General features: G+C 44.8%; 1 protein-coding gene across 1 annotated transcript in view; it reads left to right on the top strand.

Moving 5' to 3' along the window:
- Positions 1-22,799, top strand: part of LOC119977287 (anosmin-1) — a 237,095-nt gene that overhangs the window by 203,050 nt on the left and 11,246 nt on the right. Inside the window, exons 9-11 of the mRNA XM_038818033.1 lie at positions 4,829-4,978; positions 16,543-16,637; positions 17,949-18,120. Coding sequence (XP_038673961.1) covers positions 4,829-4,978; positions 16,543-16,637; positions 17,949-18,120 — 417 coding nt within the window. The remainder of the gene's footprint in view (positions 1-4,828; positions 4,979-16,542; positions 16,638-17,948; positions 18,121-22,799) is intronic.

Here is a 22,799-nt window from a genome sequence, read left to right as displayed (position 1 = left end):
TGCGCATTGTGCCGAAGAAGTATAGCACCATCACACATTGATGCCATGGAGCTAAGTGAACATGACCGACCTGAGGCCAGAGAAGGCACCAGACATAGGTTAGAGGCAGCATCGTGCACACCATGAAGGAGGAGGAGAAAGACGGCAACCAGAGTCTACCCTTTGGAAAGAGTACTGACCACGGAGCTCATACCTCAAAATGACTGAGAACTAATGCAGCGAAGTGGTCACCGATGTGTGTGGCCTGGCGCAGCAACATCTCGAACCACAGTCTTTAGATCCTCGTGCTCTGCCAGTGGCTGTAAATGTTACTGTAGCTATAAAATGTTTATGCATCAGGATCTTTCCAGGGCTCTCACCCAACACCTGCTGATCTCATTGTATTTACCAACATGCAGGCAGATAATACAAATTTTGCAATGTGAGGCCATAACTGTTCAAGACCAGCTCTTTCGATGACCTTGCACGTCATCCATTCCAGTCCAGTCCTCCTGGTCCAGTCTCAGGAATGAGCAAAATACGCAACATGCATTACTCCCATAAATCGCAGCTCACTTACCAACCACAGCCAGCTGAAATGCAAAGGCAGCTAAAGTAGCGAGAACAGCGGACAAGCATTCTTCCCTGGATCTTCCATGATATCGTAGTACAGTGGTTAGCACTGTTGCTTCACAGTACCAGGGACCCGGGTTCGATTCCCCGCTTGGGTCACTGTCTGTGTGGAGTCTGCACATTCTCCCCGTGTCTGCTTGGGTTTCCTCCGGGTGCTCCGGTTTCCTCCCACAAGTCCCGAAAGACGTGCTTGTTAGGTGAATTGGACATTCTGAATTCTCCCTCAGTGTGCCCGAACAGGCACCAGAATGTGGCAACTAGGGGATTTTCACAGTGACTACATTGCAGTGTTAATGTAAGCCTCCTTGTGACACTAATAAAGATGATTATATCTCCACCTTCGTTGCTTATGCTTAAGTCATTGCATCACACTCGACAGCTACTTTGCATCCAACACGCATGCTTGAAATGCACCTGATCAATTCCATCTGATCATCGAGTCTGATCATTGAGCCTCTCTTAAATTCAAGCTTGGAATGAACAATGAATAATGCAAGGAGCACCTTGGTCCTGGACCCTTCCTTCATTATTAGCTTATATGAAAGACCTGAGAAAGAAGAAAACTTCCACTGCCTCCAAAATATGGTGTCATTGTGAAATGGACATGTGCTCAGTGAACTGACAGTGTGTGATCTCCATTACCACCATCATGTTCCAAAGTGTATTCACCACCGCCTTAATCACTTGCTATTACCTACCGGCAACAGGACAGGCACCCTGTCTACTCCATGACTGACTGCTCGACAGAACGTATTTTCTGCAGCTTCACTGAGCCATGCCCAGTCTGGGCCATCCCCTTGGCGTTCTGGGCCCTCTTAGACTGCAAAGACAACCTGATTTGATGTTAGCCTGATATACAATGCATTCAGGGAGAATTCACTTCAATGTGTCAGTGCATCACGGTGCTCATTCATATCTGCACTGTGCGCACCTCCTCGAGCAGTTTGGTCACAGCCTCTGTACTACAGCAGAGGCACGAGACAAGTCTTGCCGCTTAGCTGCCCTGTGCAGGTGTGACCATTCACTTGGACATCTGTGTGAATGTGCCAATAAAACTCAGCAAATCGTGGAACCATGTCCGGCACTGAAACCAGTCTTGTCCGTGCTCTCTCGCCCTGCTTACTGCAGCGGGTATTCTCACCCATGCCTCTATGGTTGTGGCAGGAGGGTTGTGCCATGCCACCGGGGTGAAAATTTTGTCTTCCCTCCCATACCTCCCCCACTAAAATCTGCAAGTCCAAGTCACTGAATCGATACACTGCAGCATGCCTCGCTCCTTCACTATCATCTCTCAGTGACACTCTGGCAATACAAATCTGTGTGTTTACATATACTAACCATTTCATCCATATCATCAATGAGTACTGTTGAGAAGTGAGGAGGGAAATGGCTGCACGCAAATGTACTACTCCCTCTTTGTCACACTGTTGTGCCATGACAGTATGTAGCCGTGCAGGTCTTGGTGAAGGGTCAACTGAGTGTGTGCTTCCTGATAGATGGGTGGCCAGAGGGCAGGTGGATAGACTAAGACCGTGTTCATCATACATCCACTGAGACATAGGGAGCGATTCGACCAAAAAAATGTTTATGTTCGGTTTCGGACACATTTAGCAGGGTGATTCTCGGTGGCTGCAGCCCCGAGAAACACCCCGCGATTCAACAGTGTTGGTCATTATCTTGGCCTCGGAGAGTTTCTCCGTTTGCCAGCAGGAAAGGCTCCTCGCAGATTGAGGCGCCATTTTGGAAAGCTGCCTCAATCTTTCTCCCTCCATCCCCCTTTCAGGCTCAATGCCGTTTTGGACTCACCCTCCCCCTTAACCTTGAAGAGGCCTTGGGAACACCCCCTCACCCCCTCCACATGATAAGACCCCCTCAGGCCTCATCCCGGGTAGTGCCAACCTGCAGTGCACTGCCAGGCTGCCTGGGAGGGACTGCCAGGGTGCCAGGCTGGCAGTGCAAGGTATCAGAGGGAGAACCACCCTGCCCTGACCCGACCCCCCGAGAGTCCCTAATGGCCTGGGAGTCCCGGCAGGTGCCATTACGTCTAGGCTATGTTGTATGGACCAGTACTAAATGGCGCCCTGACAAGGTCTCCCAGGCACGACCTTTGAGGGAGAATCCGACAGACGCGTATCTAAATGAACCTAATGACTCACTTAAATATGCTGATCTGGCTCATGCCCATTGAGGGTGAGATCCAGGTTGCAAAATCTTGGGAGATTCCATTGGATTTCCCGAGACGTTTTGAACGTTGTCAATCCCATGAGAGGTCTCTCGCGGGATTCAGCGACCTTGTCCCGACACCAAATTGAGTGTAAGGAGGCCACTGAATTGCGCCCGTAATATTTAACTATGTTACTGCAGAATATCTTTCGGATGTAGTGATGCTGAGATGCTGCCATCTGCGTAGCTGTGTCTTGTGAAGCCACTCAATGCTTTAAGTGGTTCAATGTACCCTTTCATTACAATGTGAAAAAGCAGCGACAATGACAACTTTTTCCTATGGAAACTCCATGCAGAGAATTCACAGGAAGACACCTCGGTAAAAGCCACGCTCCTTCAGTACTGTACCAGAGTGTTAGCCTCGGTTGTTTCCTTCCAGGTCAGTAAGCAGTTGGACAACATGTGGAGACAATACTTGACAGCTCAGTGACATCTCCTCCGGTGCACACTGACACTGTGCGACCAACCTACTCGCTCACAAAATGGCCTACTTAATGGCCCACGTTTTATACCGGATCGAGTCATATGCCGGGGCCTGCCTCTGCCTCCACACCACTTCCAGGTCGCTCACTGCCATTCCCATTACACCCTGCACCCACTGAATGAAAATCAGAAGTTTGGGGACACTTTTACAGCAATTGGGTTCTCGGAGCCAGGCAATCTCTGCGTACCCACAAAATCAGGTCACTTTCACCACTGTATGGATGTCTGTGTGATTTCAGACCAAATGATTTCCAGGGCTGGCTGGATTGATGAAATGTGGGGCATGGTTTGCACACAACAAACTGACAATTGCACCATCAGCAATGTATAATGTATCTTAATGATAATGTTTCTTAATGACACATAACGATGCCAAAATGCAGTTACTTAATGCTGTCTCACCCAGTTCCACTGAGTCAAAAGATAGAATTAATTCAAACATCACCATAGGCTGAAGGATAGAACCTAGACTGACACAGGTGCAGTACTGAAGGGGTGTTACTTTGACTGAAGTGTCTTCCTTGGATGAGATGTTAACTGAAACCTTGTTCTGTTGTAATAATAATAATCACTTATTGTCACAAGTAGGCTTCAATGAAGTTACTGTGAAAAGCCCCTAGTCGCCTCATTCCGGTGCCTGTTCGGGGAGGCTGGTATGGGAATTGAACCCGTGCTGCTGGACTTGTTCTGGACTACAAGCCAGCTATTTAACCCAGTGTGCTAAACCAGCCCCTGTTCCAGTGGTTTGGGTGCAGTTAAATATTCCATATGGCATTGCACAGCGAGCATTCTCCCACTGTCCTGGGCTACATTGCTCCATCAAGCAATCACCATTGAAATCTAGGGAGGCACGTGGTACAGTGGTTAGCACTGCTGCCTACGGCGCTGAGGACCTGAATTCAAATCCTAGGCCTGGGTCACTGACTGTGTGGGGTTTGCACATTCTTCCCGTGTCTGCATGAATTTCACCCCCACAACTCACAAATGTGCAGGTTAGGTGGATTGGCCACGTTAAATTGCCTCTTGTCTGTGGTATCTTGCTGTGCAGACACTGGCTATTGCCTACCTATCAAATCTCTGCACTTCGCAGTGCTTCACTGAATGCCTTTATTTCAGGACCGCTTTAGGTTAAAGCTGTGCATGAGGACCTTTCTTGCGGCAGATAGTGCTGCCTCTGGAGGAGCTGGGGGAAAATTAAAAGAAAAACATTTGAAATCATTCTCCGTACTCCAGAGACAGCGACATTGTTTTGTTTGCTTTAATCTACTGCTGCCGGAGTTGGGACTGTTGGCAAAAATATTGTAATGGAAATGACTTATGCATAGCAACAATGAGTAGAATCCAAAGTAGCTGCTTTTCAGAACTCTCCTGCAGTGTATTTAGGGACATCTTAACTTGTCTAAAATAATGAGCAGACCTTGCATTTGAATGGTGTAATCCATCAAGCTGCTCAAGACATGATGTGTTGTTTTGCAGCAATTGGTTTAACACTGGCATTATCTCTTCAAAGGATCGTCTTCAGCAACAAAATCCAGACATGGTGTTGTCAATGCCCTCCCATCGTCTCATGGGAAAAGAACTATGCGTCTCATTGATGTTGGGGCCCCTTTCTATCAGGACAATCAGCTTCAGGTTAAAGTTTACTGGAGGAAAATGGAAGGTATGTATTACTATAAGATCCATATCTTCAAACCTTAAGTAACTCGAGACGTTCAATCTCACCTTTTGCTCAGTAAGAATGCAACTGTAAGATTTATCATTCATAAGGGGGAAGTAATAAGAAAACAAGTAATGTAATGATGGAATATCAACATTAATTTTGGGTATCTGGCAGTGTTCTGACAGTTAAAGGCATATTCTCTTATGTTGGTTATTTACCCTTATTGAAATTGCAGCTATACTGTTTGTTCGACACATTTAGTTGGTTTACTGGGTTAGCGCATCTTACCATCATAAGACCAAAATTTGAATCCAGTCAGGTAAGGTAAAGTCGCCATAGTCCCAGATGAGCATAGGCTGCTTTTCCCTTTGAGGAGGAGAGCTGACTGGTGGTGGTTTAACCTGAGGATCACCACACCTCAGGCGAGAGGCGAGGTTAAGAAAGCAGGGCCTTTAGGAATAATCCAGTCAGAGCAATAAGATGAAAACTTCTTTACTCTTACAAAAAAAGGTCTTACATGCAATGAGTTTGCTTACCCTCTTTCCAGGATCTAGCACCAAAATGGTAACAACCTCACAGAATAAAATTCCCCAAGTTTCATCACAGAGCATTGGAAACAAAATTTGACACCAAACTACCTCAGCTTACGTCAGAGCGGATGACAAAATCATGGTTAAGGAAGGAGGTTTCAAGTAGCAACTTAAAAACAGAGAGGTAGAGAGGCAAAGTGGTTAAGGTCAATTGACTACATAGAACACTAAATTGAGGCATCTCTGGGTGATGGCCTAATGATCGTTTTCTTGGCCAAAGGTGAGAGGTAGTATTGGTCCAGTAAGGGGCATTGTGTTGAAACTACTCAACTGATTAGAAGGGATTTCATTTGACACTCAGTCCATGGAATCCCTTCCCGGAGAGCACTTGATGCTGTCATTGGAAAGCGAGGAAGAAAAGTGTTTCGCAAATAGTAAAAAAAATGCCCACTCAATTACCCTAATTGTTGTTAATGCCTGTGTAAAGTTTCTCTCGCATGCTAATTGTGAGATTGTATGTGTGGTGGTAACTTACTAGAGGTCTAACATGAACTATGACAGGAAGCTAAAATAGTTGTGTTGTTTGAAACACTTAGCTGGGATAATGCCTTTCTGGGCTGACAGTACTGTGTATGTTTAAAGAGCACTTGTACAAAACAAAAATGATTTATCTAGGAGTAATAAATATTTTTAGCATTATTGCAATATCAGAGCCAAAACAAATGCTGAAATCATTCATAAACATCATTTGAACTCCCAAGATTAAATTGCAACCTGCCCTTCGGTTACAAAATAACGCCTGCTGTACAGAAATAAATGTACATTTTGTTGGTGCCATTTTACGGATTCCTAGGTTTTGTTGAAACATTTTATAATCTGAGTGATGGTCACGAAAGACCATTCTAAAGCAAAGACCCACAAAGTTTTTAAATGAAAAGTGGATAAGTATTTGAAATAGAAGTTAATGGGGAGAGAAATGAAATGAAAATCGCTTATTGTCACGAGTAGGCTTCAAATGAAGTTACTGTGAAAAGCCCCTAGTCGCCACATTCCGGCGCCTGTTCGGGGAGGCTGGTACGGGAATCGAACCGTGCTGCCGGCCTGCCTTGGTCTGCTTTAAAAGCCAGCGATTTAGCCCTATGTGCTAAACCAGAGGGCAAGGCAGTGTGATTCGTTTTGGATTGGCCGCGTCAGCCGGCGTGAGGCCTTGACGACCGTCACCAAGGCCATGACGCACAGGGCCGCGCTCCTAGCTCCGCCCGGGGGGGGGGGGGGAGAATCGGCCCCGGAAGTGGGCGTGAAGGCTGCCGTGGGTCACGGCCTGTCCCACGGCAGCCTTTACGATTCTCCGCATTTGCGGAGAATCTCGCCCAGTCTCCTACGCTGACTATTCAATGATTTCTTTGTGCTTTTGAAGAACTGATCTGACTTGCATTACCTATTAATATTGCTGAAACACCCCGCATGCTTCAGCTTCCTCTGAAACACCATCAATGCACACAGACAGTGGGAGTGCAATTCCAAGATCCCATTAAAGGACAGTCCTACACTGTCACATTAAAAATAGATCAGTGGCAACTGATCTTGCTATTGACCTGTCCATTGCTAAACCTGAACAAAAGAGTTGCTCTAGACTGGTGATAATGCTCTTTTCAAGCTGCTCAGTTATGTCTTAGTTGAGATGTTTAGTCACAGGTAATGAAGAATGGCTGGAGGAAAGAATGACGTTTGCATAGTACCTTCCCAATTGGAAACACAAGTCAGAATTATCCCTGTACTTACTGTATTGTGAGTTGGGTATAATGAATACCTTAACAACTGCTATTACTTCATCAACATGTCTATTAGTAGAAGTTATAGAATCCTCTTGTCCACCTCTATGGAGATTAATGGATAGTGAAAAGGCTATAAAGAGTTCAAATGGCCTTAAAATTCACAAAAGCATTCTTTATCAGGAATCTTAACACCAAGGTATGGTTGGAGGCTAAAAAATAAATCATTTTTGTCCCCGCAACTTCGTATTAGATTGGTCAGCACTTTGTGTTCCTCCTGTCATTTTGTCTGTATATGAAAAATGAAGAAAGCTTTCAAGGCTTTTTTCTTATAATGCTTTGATTCTCATGGCAGGGAATAAATTCACCTATCCCTTCAAAGAAGCAGGTGTGTGTTTGTCTGGGTTAACAGTCGTTGTGGCATTTATTAGTCTGTTGTAAGCTTCAAGGGTTGCCGATGGTTGAGAGCAGTGCAGTATGATGTTAGCAGAGCAATATTAAAGGTCGTTGTTACTGCAGGTTTACAGATTTTGAGAAAATAATATCCATTGCTATAATTTTCACATTCTCCCACATTTCCAACAAATCGATTATGCTGTTTGTGCCTGAGAAGACATAGGAACATAGGAATTACAAGCAGAAGTAGGCAATTCAACCATTTGAGCCTGTTCTGCCATTCAATCAGATAATTGCCGATCTCTTCCTGGTCTCAACTCTACCTTCCTACCTGTACCCCATATCCCTTAAACCCATTTTTAAAATCAGAAATATATCTATCTCCTTCTTGAAACCATTTAATGATTCAGATTCCACCGCACTATGGGGCAGCGAGTTCCACAAATTCACCGCCCTCTGTAAGAAGTAGTTCCTCCTCATTTCAGTTCTAAATCTACCACCTCTCAAACTATATCTGTAACCTCTCATTCTAGATTGCCTCGCAAGGGGGAACGTTTAGTCTACGTTTACTTTATCAAACCCTTTTAGTATTTTATATATCTCGATCAGATCCCCTCTCATCCTTCTAAGCTCCGGTGAATATAAACCCAAACTGTTTAATCCCTCCTCAGACGTCAACCCTTTCATCCCCAGACATTATCACCTTTTTGCTGGTTCTAACAGCCTACTCTCTCAGTCAACCACATAGCTACACTGCTGCTAACAATGAGCATTGGGAAAAACACATCGCTGAAAAAAATGGAAGGATGGCTATTTTGAGAGTAAATTCTTGAGAGTAGGCCCTCCGACGATGACACAGCGTCAGCTCCACCTTTGAGGTGGCAGCAGAGAGAGAGAGAGACAGACACCTTACAATGAAGGTGCCTTCTGAAGACCAACTGAAAGAACTTAATGTATGAAAGGCTGCAGCTGTGGTTTGATAATTCATGTTGAGTGCAGCAGGTGGGGTTCCTAGTAGCATGATACAAAGCACAACCCTACCCCCCCCTCGCCCCCTCGGGCAATTGTCTCATTTAGCGGGCCATGTTTCGTTCGATGTGGAAGACCCATCTAATGACTGGAAAATTCTATTTGGTGTGTGAGAAAGACCTTAATGTGCCCTTATTTTGGCTCAATTGGCTACCCATCCAAATGAGGACGGGTTGATGTTCCATCCTTTGACCTTGCCTTCTCAAAAATGGCCCAGGGGTGCGATGGTGCCAGAAAATGTGTCTGTCTGCCCCAGTCGGCTTCCAAAATCCTGCCCTTTGTTACACTAGATTTGGAAGGCTTAAAACGGCCAAAATGTTCAAAGAACCACACGAAATGCTGATGTTTTGGGAGGTTTCATGTCGATATTGGGGGGGGGGGGGGGGATAAGCCAAATCAATACCGTCTGTAAGCTTCTTACCGTCTGCTTGACTGACTCATTTCAGTGCACCCAATATCTGATTTTATACAGTTTGTGAATTTGGTGGTTAGCTACATTTATGATCACCAATTGTGACAGTTGACAGTAATTTTCCAGTGTTCAGTCACAATTCCAATCATGAGTGTCACATGTATCCAATAAACAGTGACATTCACATAGGTCACATAATTGGCCCCCTGTCATAACAAAAGTCAGGTATATAATTATCCAGACATCCTGTCTCGGCACTTCCTGATCAGCTTGTATAAGAAGAGAGCTCAATCTTCGCCACAATTATAGTTATCCATACACATAGTTTAGTTCCACTAAGTTAACTGACTCCTATCGTTTACCTTCAATGCGTGACTACATTCATTATCTGTCAACATAAATGATATCTCTGGCCAGCCACATAATTGGATTTTGAATCTGTTCTATAAGCTATTTTGGAACTCATAAAACAGCAGTAAATGCCAGTTCGTTTGTCAATAGGATTCTGTGAACAATTTTCAGTATTCATCCATTATTCAGAGACATTTCCCTTGTGAGTGACAGTTATATGAATCGGTGGTTTAGTGTCTTGCAGAGGGTAAATAATACCCTCTGAGGACTGAGATTGGTGATGTTTAGCGCAAGTTTAAAAGATCTAGCTAGACCTGATGCCCAGGACTAAGAAAATTGATGTTTAGTCAGTACAACAAGGTTTTACAGATTAATGATCTGTCATTGAACTTTGTTCGACAGGAGATCATAATGGTAATTGGGACACAGAATAGATTGCATCCCATACATGTTTTATCCATTGAAGTTACCTTTTATTTAGTTCTAATTAATTTGAATTGATGAAAAGTCTGAGGTCTGCGCTGGGAGTGCTAATTTGTAAAATTTACCACAATAACTTTCATAACTCATGACCTGTGTCCAATGTCATGATTGTCGGGCAGCACGGTGGCCTAGTGGTTAGCACAACCGCCTCACGGCGCTGAGGTCACAGGTTCGATCCCGGCTCTGGGTCACTGTCCGTGTGGAGTTTGCACATTCTCCCCATGTTTGCGTGGGTTTCGCCCCCACAACCCAAAAATGTGCAGAGTAGGTGGATTGGCCACGCAAAATTGCCCCTTAATTGGAAAAAATAATTGGGTAATCTAAATTTATTTAAAACATTTTTTTTTTTTTTAAATGATTGTCAGAGTGACCTTTGATCCTTACCGATGGGAGAATTCCTGTGGTCTAAGAACTTCCAGGTACTGGCGTCTGCAGGGCCCAGAAGCCTCATGCCGACCATTTGTGCCACCAATGTAGGTAGTCAGTCAGGCCTGACTTATTAGGAAGCCCCATTTGCAGTGGTCTCTGATGAGCGTTGCCTTTTATTTATTTTGCAGCCGCCTTATTATTGATAGGGTTAGCATTAAAAATGGAGGCAAGTGATTTGTGACATTGGGTAGATGTAACTTATTTGTAACGCCTGAGGGATCTTGATGTTCTTCAGCCTGAGACTTACTTAACTGAGGACTCTGTTCTCCTCTACACTAACATTTCTACTGTCTCTGGACGAAGATCACCAGTGAGAACTCTATCCTAGAGAGACTTGAAGATATGTCTGTACACAAATTGGCTGCCAGACCACAGATTTGTTCAGAAGCTTTCCAAGTGTGTGAGTTAGTCCCAAACTGCACAACATATTTACCCAGTTTTTTTGGACTGTGGGGAATAGGACATCCTAACTGCAAAATGCCTATATACTCTTTTTTTTTGGGTGGAGATATTGGCACTGCAGCACTTTGTGCTCATAACATTTTAATTGAACTTAAACAACACTGCCAGCATTTTTTTTTTGGTTGGCCAACGTGCAGTCGGGAAACAATTGGGCCATTGTACGCTTCATTTTCATTGCATTTTCCGAAATGTAACTCCACACGCCCATCAGGTCTTGTTGAGTTAATAATGAGACATTTCTTTGGAGATGTATTTTCTTGGATAATGTTTCATCATTAGCCATCTTGGGGTGATACAGTGGTTAGCACTGCTGCTTCACAGTGCCAGGGATCCAGGTTCAATTCCGGCCTTGGACAACTCTGTGTGTTTCCTCCGGGTGCTCCGGTTTAATAATAATAATAATAATCGCGTATTGTCATAAGTAGGCTTCAATGAAGTTACTGTGGAAAGCCACTGGTCGCCACATTCCGGCGCCTGTTTGGGGAGGCTGGTGCGGGAATTGAACCCGTGCTGCTGCCTTGTTCTGCATTACAAGCCAGCTGTTTTGCCAACTGTGTTAAACCAGCCCCTGTGGTTTCCATCCACAGTCCAAAAATACGCATGTTAGGTGGGGTTATGGGGATAGGGAGGGGGAGTGGGCCTGGGTCGGGTGCTCTTTCAGAGGTTTGGCGCAGACTTGATGGGCTGAATGGACTCCTTCTGCAGTGCAAGAATTCTATCTGCGATTTCTACGTCATTCAAAATGGTCAGAGGAAAGCAACTGACGATGTCAAACCTGGGCAAGAGCAAAGGATGAGTCTAACTTGGTTACCCTTAGCTGTGAGCAACCAGTTATGTCGGACTTACATAAGTCCGAAAGCACAGACCATTTGACATTTCCCCCAACCAGGCAATCATGTATGACAATAGCATAACAAAGAATAAAATAAATAGATTAGAGAAACACCATTTTAGTGTTAAGAAAAAGTTTTGCTTGCTTCAAATCCTCACTTTTTTTGATGGAAGGGTTGTTGAACAGGAAAAGGAAGAAATGCTGAGTTTAAAAATTACCACCAGCACTGCGACAGGGGCAGAGTTTAACCCAACCAAACTGTAAAGTCTCTGGGTGGAATTTTCTGCTGCGCCCATGACGTTTTCTCTTGCAGAGGAGGCAGCTTGCCATTGGCCACCAGTGAGACCTTCCAGTCCCACAGATCTCTATAACGTTTGGAGTGACTTATCCATTGTGCTGCCAGGGACCCTGCTGCGGGGTGTGCCTTATAACCCAGTTGCGGGAAAGGGTGGAAAATCCTGCCCCCTATCTCCATCGTATGAAATTTTAGTTAGGTTGTTATATTGCGAATTCAAACATAGAGGGTAAAATTCTGCGACCCCAAATTCAGCCTCAAATAAATCGGGCTCCACGCAGAGATTCATAGAATAATAGAGTGCAGAAGGAGGCCATTCAACCCATCAAGTCATGCACCGGCCTTTGCAAAGGGCGCCCTACTTAAGCCCATGCCTCCCACCCTATCCTCATAACCCAGTAACCCCACCTAACCTTTTGGACACTAAGGGGCAATTTAGCATGGCCAATCCACCTAACCGCCGTCTTTGGAATGTGGGAAGAAAGTAGAGCACACGGAGGAAGCCCAAACAGACACTGGAAGAAAGTGCAAACTCCACACAGACAGTAACCTGAGGCCGGAATTGAGCCCGGGTCCCTGGAGCTGTGAGGCAGCAGTGCTAACCACTGTGCCGTTGTGCCGCCCTAAGAGGGTGAAACCTTGAACGAGTCACCTAACTCGTTGCATCTGGCGCGATATGGATCTCGCCCTTGCTGGGCGAGATCCAGATATGACTGTTTAAATGAGCATAATTCACCTGGTGCCTGGGACTCAACTGCCATGCCTGGGAGACCTTTCCATAAAGTGGGGGGGGAGGGGGGGGGGGGGCTGAGGAGGGAAGGGGTGCTGGGAGCCTTCCCAATGTTGTGGGGTGAGGGGGGGGGGGGGTGGGTCAACATTGCTGGAGGGGGGCTTGAAAGGTAGGGGTCGATCGGGGCTGCTGGACAAAATAGCGCCCTGATCTGCTGAAGTTCGCCAGGAGAAAATCCCTAAAAGTGCGGCCTCGGTAACGAGAAACTCCCTGAGGCCAATGAAAACTGATAAAGTGCCATTGCCCAGCGGAATGTTTCTCAGCCCTGCAGCCGCTAAACGCACCATTCAGCCGTTCATTGATGTACAAAAGGAAAATCATGCTTGACAAATCTACTAATTCTTTGAAGATGTAGTTGAGCAGGTGGATGTGGTTTATTTAGACTTTCAGAAGATTTTAGACAAGGTTTCACAGAACAAAAGAATATGTAAAGTTAAAGTGCATGGGATTATGGGTAGTGTCTTGAGATGGATAGAAAGCTGATTAGCAGACAGGAAGCAAAAGGTTGGAATCAATGGGTCCATTTCTGATTGGCAGGCAGTGACTAGCGGGTACCGCAGATATCAGTGCCGGGACCCCAACTGTCACATTATATATTAATGATTTGGACCAGGAACTAAATGTATTATCTCCAGATTTGCAGATGATACAAAGTTGTGTGGGAGGGTGAGCTGTGAGGAGGGTGCAGAGATGCTTCAGCGGGATTTGGGCAGGCTGACTGAGTGGGCACATGCATGGCAGATGCAGTATAATGTGGATAACGGTGAAGTTGTCCACTTTGGTAGCAAAAATAGGAAACAGATTATTATTTGAATGGATGTAAATTGAGAGAGTTGGCTACTCAGTGACACCTTGATGGCCTCGTGCATCAGTCGCCAAAGGTAAGCGCACAGTTACAGCAGGCAGTAAAGAATACAAATGGTATGTTGGCCTTCATAGCGAGAGGATTTGTGTATACGAATAGAGATGTTTTACTGTAATTGTGTAGGGCATTGGTGAGGCCACACTTGGAGCATTGTGTGCAGTTTTGGTGTCCTTATCTGAGGAAGGATGTTCTTGCTATGGAGGGAGTGCAGCGAAGGTTTACCAGGCTGATTCCTGGGATGGCGAGACTGTCATACGAGGCGAGACTAAATCGGTTAGGATTATATTCATTGGCGTATAGAAGAGTGAGAGGGGATCCCATAGAAATTTACAAAATAGGTTTCGACAGGGTAGATTCAGAAAGAATGTTCCTGATGTTGGGGGAGTCCAGAACTAGGGGTCATAGTTTGAGGATAAGGAATACACCTTTTAGGACTGAGTTGAGGAGAATCTTCTTCACCCAGAGAGTGGTGAATCTGTGGAATTCAGTACCACAGAAAGTAGTTGAGGTAATTTCAAGAAGGAATTAGATAGCTCTTGGGGCTAAAGGGATGAAGGGATACAGGGGACGATGGGATCAGGGTATTGAACTTAATGATCAGCCATGATCATAATGAATAGCAGAGCAGGCTCGAAGGGCTGAATGGCCTCCTCTTGCCTCTATTTTCAATGTTTCCATGTTTAACTACAGTCTGCTGAATCACGCCCAAAGTGTTTCAGCTGCTTTCTGAGAAATTCTTGGGCCTATTTGCAGTGGGGTGGGAATGGGTAATGAATGAAAGCAAGATGCACACATTGCTCAAGGATTGATGCATTGATTTGGGAGTGACCTACCTTCTTAAACTATTGGGATGAGTGCAGGTGGTCAGGGCGAGGGGGTGGGGGTGGGAAGGTGTTGATTACAATGGATCAAAATCAAGATTCCCGTACCAGTCCCACCGAACAGGCGCCAGAATGTGGTGACTAGGGGCGTTTCACAGTAACTTCATTTGAAGCCTACTTGTGATAATAAGCGATTTTCATTTTTCATTACATGTGGCCTTGAAAGGAAACAAACCCAGTGAGAATAGGGAATGCCGACATACCCTCATCTGAAGGCTGGGCCAGACTGCACAAACATTACGGCGCAATATATCAGCCACAGACAGTAAAATGGGTGCCCGGGAGCAGAAAGGAGGTGGTCCTCCAAAGTGATGTTGACTCAACTCTAAAGAGTTGTGACCCTAACCTCCACAGCTCAACCATGTTAATGCCACTGTATAATGCAAGTTGCTATGCGAAGATTGCAGATGGATGCTGTGAACGGCATTGTGGTTCACACTTTTTGAAAAGGAACCTTTTTGGTGGGTATCCTTGCATCCTTCAGTGCAAGTTTTCTCAGTAAAAGAGTAAAGAGGGTGAAACTTTTTGGCAGTACCCTATATCGGAATATCATGGCATGGAGGTAGTATCCTTGTTTGAAAGCTATCCAACTTTCTGGTCATTAATTTTCGTGAACCAAAAATCAACAAGGCTGTGTTACAGCAATGGGTATCCCCACTCATGACCTCCTGACCTTTGGATACTTGTTGGTGCTTTGCGATGATGAACACCAGTGTACAATCAGAAAAAATAATAATCGCTAAAAATAATAATTGCTTATGTCGCAAGTTGGCTTCAATGAAGTTACTGTAAAAAGCTCCTAGTCGCCACATTCCACCGCCTGTTCAAAGAACAAAGACAATTACAGCACAGGAACAGGCCCTTCGGCCCTCCCAGCCTGCGCCGATCCAGATCCTTTATCTAAACCTGTTGCTTATTTTCCAAGGATCTACTTCCCTCTGTTCCCCGCCCGTTCATATATCTGTCCAGATGCATCTTAAATGATGCTATCGCGCCCGCCTCTACCACCTCCGCTGGCAAAGCATTCCAGGCACCCACCACCCTCTGCGTAAAAAACTTTCCATGCACATCTCCCTTAAACTTTCCCCCTCTCACCTTGAAATCGTGACCCCTTGTAATTAACACCCCCACTCTTGGAAAAAGCTTGTTGCTATCCACCCTGTCCATACCATACCTGTCCATACCTGGACAGGGAGGTCAGGGAGGCTGGTACAGGAATTGAACCCACGCTCCTGGCATTGTTCTGCATTACAAGCCAGCTGTAATGTACTAAACCATGAATCCTCTGGTGTGTTATTCACATACATTTATAAGCATTTCTGAATTAGTAACCAAAATCTCCATATTTTGGGATGAACATGGCCAAAAATGGTTGGGAGGGAATTCAGAATAAAACAGATGTAATGCAGGTACTGTTCACATATACACAAGCATTGGAACTCAGGCAGAGACAGACCAATCTGATCTCTGTGCATTCTGAGGTTATTTTTGTTACTTAGCCTTGTCTCTCCTCATGTTACAAATGTACTCAGATCACTTCTGGGGTAGGAAGATTCAGAGGGAAATACTACTTATCCATCCAAATATAAACAATTGAATTCATACTTCCAGTATTAATGTCAATCTTGTACTGATCAAGGTTGGAGTAGAAGCCTAAGCTAAATATCAGTTGCTAACCTTAATTGCTTATGTCCATTGGTTAAAATCTGGTTGGAATTCTTTTGAATTATGCAAAACTTGAAGTTTAGAAGTTATACTTCCCATCGAGGCCTCAAGGAGAGCACTGAGTCCCATAAAAGATTTAATAAGAACCCATCTTGAAGGAGAATAATAGATCTGTTTACAATTCTTGTCAACGTTTTGTTATTCAGAAAAAAATAAGAATATTTGACAGCATCATACTTCAGACCAAATGTTTCATTGAAATTATCCGTCATACCTGATTAACATATGGCTGGCAACAGCTTCAAATTTGCACATGTGAATTCAGCCAAGGGCACCTGCTGGATGGTAACATGCCGTTTGCCTTGTTCCTAGGTCCAGGTGACATTGCAGAGCGATATCTTGTCCAGTGGATGCCGGAGTCCTGCACGCACAATGAGACCAAAATTTCCAGAAAAGCTATCTCCCATGTGAGTTCCATACAAATAACTTCTATCGTATTAATTTCAAACACAAGAGTTGGACTTTCTTTATTTTTTTTCCTCCCTTCCCTCAATTTTCTCTCTTTCACTCCTAAAGATATTGACTCTTGTTATATGGCTCGCCAGGTGCCTAGAATCATAGAATCCTTACAGTGCAGAAAGAGGCCATTCGACTCATCGAGTTTGTGCCAACCCTTCAAAAGGCCACCCTACTGAGGCCCAATCCCCCACCCTATTCCTGAAACTCCACCCTAAGGGGCAATTTCATACAGCCATCTTTGGACTGTGGGGAGGAAACCGGAACACCCGGAGGAAACCCACGCGGATACGGGGAGAATGTACCAACTCCACACAGTCACCCGACGTCGGACTCGAACCCAGGTCCCTGGATCTGTGAAGCAGCTGTGCTAACCACTCTGCCACTGTGCCCACCCTCAAGGAAGCTCAGGAAATCCTCAGGAAAGCTTTTCCATAGGGTCATTTGTTGTGCACGAGGTTGGACAGAAAACAAATTTGAGTTCAGGAGGCGGCATGGTGCAGCCCAATTCTGTCTTCATCCCGATAACCAACCAAATGCACTTCCAGCAGGAACGACTGGAGAGTAAACAGGAATGAGAGCCCCAGTGGATTTTGTTTTACTCAGCCCAGCCAGAGGCACAGATCAATTGTGTTGGCTGTGTTGACACGTCCACTGAAACCTGTGCCTGGTGTGCATTGCTCAGCACCCCATCAGGTCACTGAGCAACCAAGGGATTCTGAGCCTACCGTGTTTGCTGAATGTATCCTGCTGCTTTTAGAGCATTTACTGTTCAGAAATATTAATCATTCTGCAGCAGCCCAGCAGTGCTGTTTTCCCATTCAAGGTGCTGTAGGTGCCTGTCTCTCCCTGACACTGATTGGCTTGAATTGTGATGTTTTGTTAGCCATCCATGGTATAAAGGTGAAGGGGCAGAATAGAACACAACAGAAGTGTGACAGTTCCTGTGAAGCAGAAATCTTTTGCCTCAACTAATACTGTGCATAAGCAAATACAATATTGGGAACTTTTGATTTAAGGAATGCCCAATGAGAATAATTACAAGTGGGACACATTAAATGGGTCTGATGCTACGTCGTATTTGTTTGTAGTTATAAATATAAAAGAACAAAACATTCTTTCGATACCTTTGAAGATTTATCTAATCATTTAAAAAACATCATTAAAGTATTCATATGCTTCATGATTTGACTACAGTCCATCCCGAAGAATAACGACAAGAGCACTTCAGTAAATAGAATATCATTTTATCTTCTGCACAGGAAAATTACGTAATTCTCCCAGGATTATTATTCTCTTGCAAATATAAAGTTACAGTCCAAGCAATAATGGCCAAGGGTCATGGAAAAGCAGAGGCTGTGATCTTCACAACTCCACCATGCTTATCGTCTCGAGGCAAAGGTCATAAGCGCAACAGCTGCCCTGGCGAGGGGAGTAAGTACAACTCCAAGACTGAATTATATGCTTCCACTGAACTTCCTGTTTTATTTACACCTGTGTTTCCAAAACAGAAGAAAAGTATGACAGGTACAAATATAGGCCAACCCAGTAGTTGACGTGGTATGAAATTTGACTGTCCATCAAAATTGTCATGGATTTGAACTCTTGTCACTCCTCAGTATTTTTCAATTGGGAAAGTGAATGCAGATTAGACTGATAAGATTCTCGGATAATGTTCCTAGTTTGGGTCAGTGAATCCCAGATTCCCAAACTCTCGAGCTTTCCATCATCCCAGCTTTAGTGAGATGTTTTGATCCCTTCTTGTGCTTTATATCGAATAGTTTGATGAGATGCCTTGGGGGTGAAACCCATGTGGAACCTAGCAGATTGGCACACCGTTTCTCAAGCCGCCTGATTTTCTTTTTCACAGTCTTCAAAGTAGCATTGCTTCTGCAATTTATATTTTCAGGCAGAAAGATGATAGACGCCAAGCAAAATCTAGTCGATGTATGCAATAGTGTCAAAATGATTAAAAGTATATGAGGCATCTAACTTAAGGAAAAAAGACACGTCATAAATTCCATCACATTTGGCAAAGTTTTCATGGGTGGACGGAGTCTCGATCATGGGTTTAAGCCCTGCTTCAGAGACTTGTGCTGACAGTTTAGTGTCGTGCTGCACTGTTGGAGGCACTGCCTGTCAGATATTGCATTTCAACTGGGTCTCATTTGGCCAATATTTATTACTTAACTCACACCACTACAAAAAACATTAACCATAACGTACCTCATCATGGGATCTTGCTATGCTCAGGTTGGATGCTACATTTCCCTGTACAACAACAGTAACCACACTTCATGCAATACGAACATCATATAAAACCTGACATTGGTGCTCAATTGTATTTTTAAAATACATTTAGAGTACCCAATTATGTTTTTTCAAATTAAGGGGCAATTTAGTGTAGCCAATCCACCTAACTTGCACAGCTTTGGGTTGTGGAGGTGAAACCCACGCAGACACAGGGAGAATATGCAAACACCACACGGACAGTGACCCAGGGCCGGGATCAAACCCGGGTCCTCAGTAACGTAGACAGCAGAGCTAACCACTGCGCCATTGTGCCGCCATTAACATTGGTACCCAATTGTGGCATCAATGACAATGTCAGTTTTACATAGCTTGCTCTGTGCAGAGAGCAACGAATCAGAAAGAAACTCGAATATTTGTGCAGTAGAACAAATACTGTAGAAAATGCGGGCTCCAAAACAATGATGGTAGGTCATATATATCAGTCCACTCCAACTGCACTAAACCAGTTGGCTAAGGGCCAAAGGGTTTGCCTTTGCCAAGTTCTGCATAAGTAGTCTTTGTGTAATGTTATCAGAACTGGAGGATTCATGTCCTGTATATACATTGTGCACAGTGGATTGTATGGGCCTGGTTCAGCCCACTTTGATGTTTTGTATCTTATATATGTTCCCAAGGTTGAGGAAGAGAAATTGGCTTCAATACTGCCCATTAATTGGTGCTACGAATTTACTTATAGCCCCAAAATAATATCCTTGACATGTGCACACTCTGATGTGTTGATTCATGCCAGGCACCATGTTGGTGCCGACGTTTGTCCTTGTGCTGTGAGCACCTGCAGGATGTATGCAAAATAGGCAGACCACACTAATTTTACACCTATTCAAAGGAGCTTAATGCTGCAACCAATGCCCTTGCTTCATCTTGCATAGGTGAATGCATGGTCAGTGACTGGAAAGACCCCTCCCTCCGACAGCATTATTTAAGGGATCATCAGCAATCGCCTGCTAGTTTCAGGTCAACCTCCTCAGGCTGTTTCCATGACTCTTGGAATGTTTGGTGATTTCTGAAGTTATATTAAGGTGCAAAAGTCTACAGGGAGTAGTGATAGGTGCTGAAGAACTTTGTTCAGCTCCCAGTCCTGAGCATGCTTAGCAATACTCCTCAGAATATTGCTTGACGTGGAGAATGAACAGAGATGACACAGAGCAGACCAAGCTGCTGGAATAGGGAGGAAGGAGATTGGGGGTGGAGTGGTGGTGGGGGGGTGGGGGGCTGTTCTCAGCAGGAGGCAATATCCACCCGATTATTCAAGGGTCAGTCCTTCTACCAGAAGGTTATGGCTGCACTTCAGTGAGGATGCCCTCACTGAAATCTGTCTACAACTACAACCAAAACTTCAATCTCAGATCAGGGAATGGAGCACAGAGTCAGCGTCTGTGAAGGTGACTGTCACAAAAAACGTATAGGCATCTGATTCCAACCAGACTGGAACTACAGATATTTGGCAGATCTTGCATGTTTGCCATCCGTTGTTAGGTAAGGGAAGGTCACCAAAGCTCTCTACCTAACATTTTATTTTCTCCAGCCAGCCATAAATAGGCGAAAGGAATACAATTTGGATTTCTAGTTTCCCCATTGTTTCGGGTACTATTGATTGCAGGTGCATCACTTTGCAGATGCCACATGCCAACTGTAGCGTGTACCGCATCAGAACTCCTGTGCACCCTCGCTCTCCGGCATACTGACACCTGCCCTATTCTTGTCCCCAGCATGGCTGGTCCAGTGCCCGGTATCACGTGTAGTTACATCTCTAATTTATCCTCAAAATTATGTGTTGCGTCGACTTGTGAGCTGGTGGCTGAGAGTGTGAAACCAGGTTGCATCCATGTTATCTGAAAGGAAAAAGGAAGAAGATTTGAAGCATGGGAAAGGGGGCATCTAAGGGTTGCGTACTGGCACTTCTGCAGCTTGTAAATCAGAGAGAGTGGGTTGATGGATAATGGAGAAAGAGGACCAGGTATGAAGATACTGTCACCTTCAATGGTTTCAGTCTCACTGCTGCGGCCATCCCAAAATAGCCAACACCATCTCCTTCGTCAAGGTTAGGGTATGCAGCCATGCTTGTCCGCATCTTTTGGCTCCTGTTGTTTTCTGTTATACGTTACCTTGTCCTGCAAGAGTGAAGAAAATGTTTTGCTAAGTGTTGGGCAATCCGCTTGCCTGATATGACTATTGTGGTCGACAGTGAGTACAAACTGAGATGTGGAATTGAGGCTTGCAGTAGTAGTAAGTAAATGAAAGTTAGTTGAAGCACTGAATGTTAGGTATGAGTTCTGATTAATGGAGATTGTTGGTAGATGAGTGATGGGGGTATGGTGATTTGAGCAGTGGCTGAGGCCAACGATGCCATTGGTAGGATATGGCATTTGAAGATATATCACTGACTTTGAGCACTTGTGTGAGATCATTGAACTTCTTCCGGCACAACATTAAGGTCCTGGTTGGCCTGGCACTAACCGCCACCTCTAACAGCTCTCCGACCTTTTGACTATATATCTGGATGGCCTCCTTCCCCCGTCTTCCCATCTGGCGGATACAGAATATCTCTTTTCCTTCTCACCTCCTCCACCGAGTCCTCCAGACTGAAAACCTTTTGAAGCCCATTCCTCATTCTTTCCCAGATCAGGTTCTCTTCAACTGTGACCCCCAGCACCAGCTTCAGCCACAATGCACCACTTCTTTAAGAGATGCAGGCCAGCTTTCAGCAATGCAGACCAGCTTTAAGTGATGGTCCACTCACAATGTTGGCACCCTTCCAACGCATCCAGCCAATGAACAGCAATGTTAGCATTGGCTGGGCACACAAACTCAAACGAGCACAAAGTTAGCATTTTTCTTGTATTGCAATCAGTAGCAGGGGCATTGCAATCCCCGCACTCGTTCTTGGTCCCTAATTTAGTCTCCTAAATAATGTGGCTCAACAGAACATAATATAAGAACCCAAGAACTAGGAGTAGGCCATCTGGTCCCTTGATCCTGCTGTGCCATTCTATGAGATCATGGCTGATATTTTTGTGGACTCAGCTCCACTTACCCGCCTGCTCACCATAATTCTTAATCCCTTTACTGTTCAAAAATTGATCTATCTTTGCCTTTAAAACATTCAACGAGATAGCCTCAACTGCTTCACTGAGCAGGGAATTCCACAGATTCACAACCCTTTGGGTGAAGAAGTTCTTCCTCAACTCAGTCCTAAATCTGCTCCCCCTTTGAGCCTATGCCCCATAGTGCTGGTTTAACCCACCAGTGGAAACAACCTCCCTGCTCCTGTCCATCTATTCCCTTCATAATTTTATATGTTTCTATAAGATCCCTCCTCATTCTTCTAAATTCCAATGAGTATAGCCCCAGTCTATTCAGTGTCTCCTCATGAGCCAATCCTCTCAACTCCGGAATCAACTTAGATAACCTAGAAAGGTGGCACGGTAGCACAGTGGTTAGCACTGTTGCTTTGCCGCGCTAGGGACCCGGGGTGGATTCCCAGGGAGGCTGGTACGGGAATCGAACCGTGCTGCTGGCCTGCTTGGTCTGCTTTAAAAGCCAGCGATTTAGCCGAGTGAGGTAAACCAGCAGGCGTAGGCCTTTGAGATGACTTCACCATTCAGTGGGATCGTAGCTAATCTCCTGCCTCAGCCTCTAAGAGCTGAGGAAATGTAATGGTAATGTCATTGGACTAGTAATTCAGAGGTCCAGGCTGATTCTCTGGAGACATGGGTTCAAATTCCACTATGGTAAATGGTGGAATTTAAATTCAGTGAGAGAAAAATCTGAAAGCTAGACTCAGTAACGTTAACCTCAAA

The sequence above is a fragment of the Scyliorhinus canicula genome, chromosome 14 (assembly GCF_902713615.1).
Source record: "Scyliorhinus canicula chromosome 14, sScyCan1.1, whole genome shotgun sequence".
NCBI classification, from domain to species: Eukaryota; Metazoa; Chordata; class Chondrichthyes; order Carcharhiniformes; family Scyliorhinidae; genus Scyliorhinus; species Scyliorhinus canicula.
The sequence above is the reverse complement of the archived record's forward strand: the minus strand, read 5'-3'. Positions and strand labels throughout refer to the sequence as shown.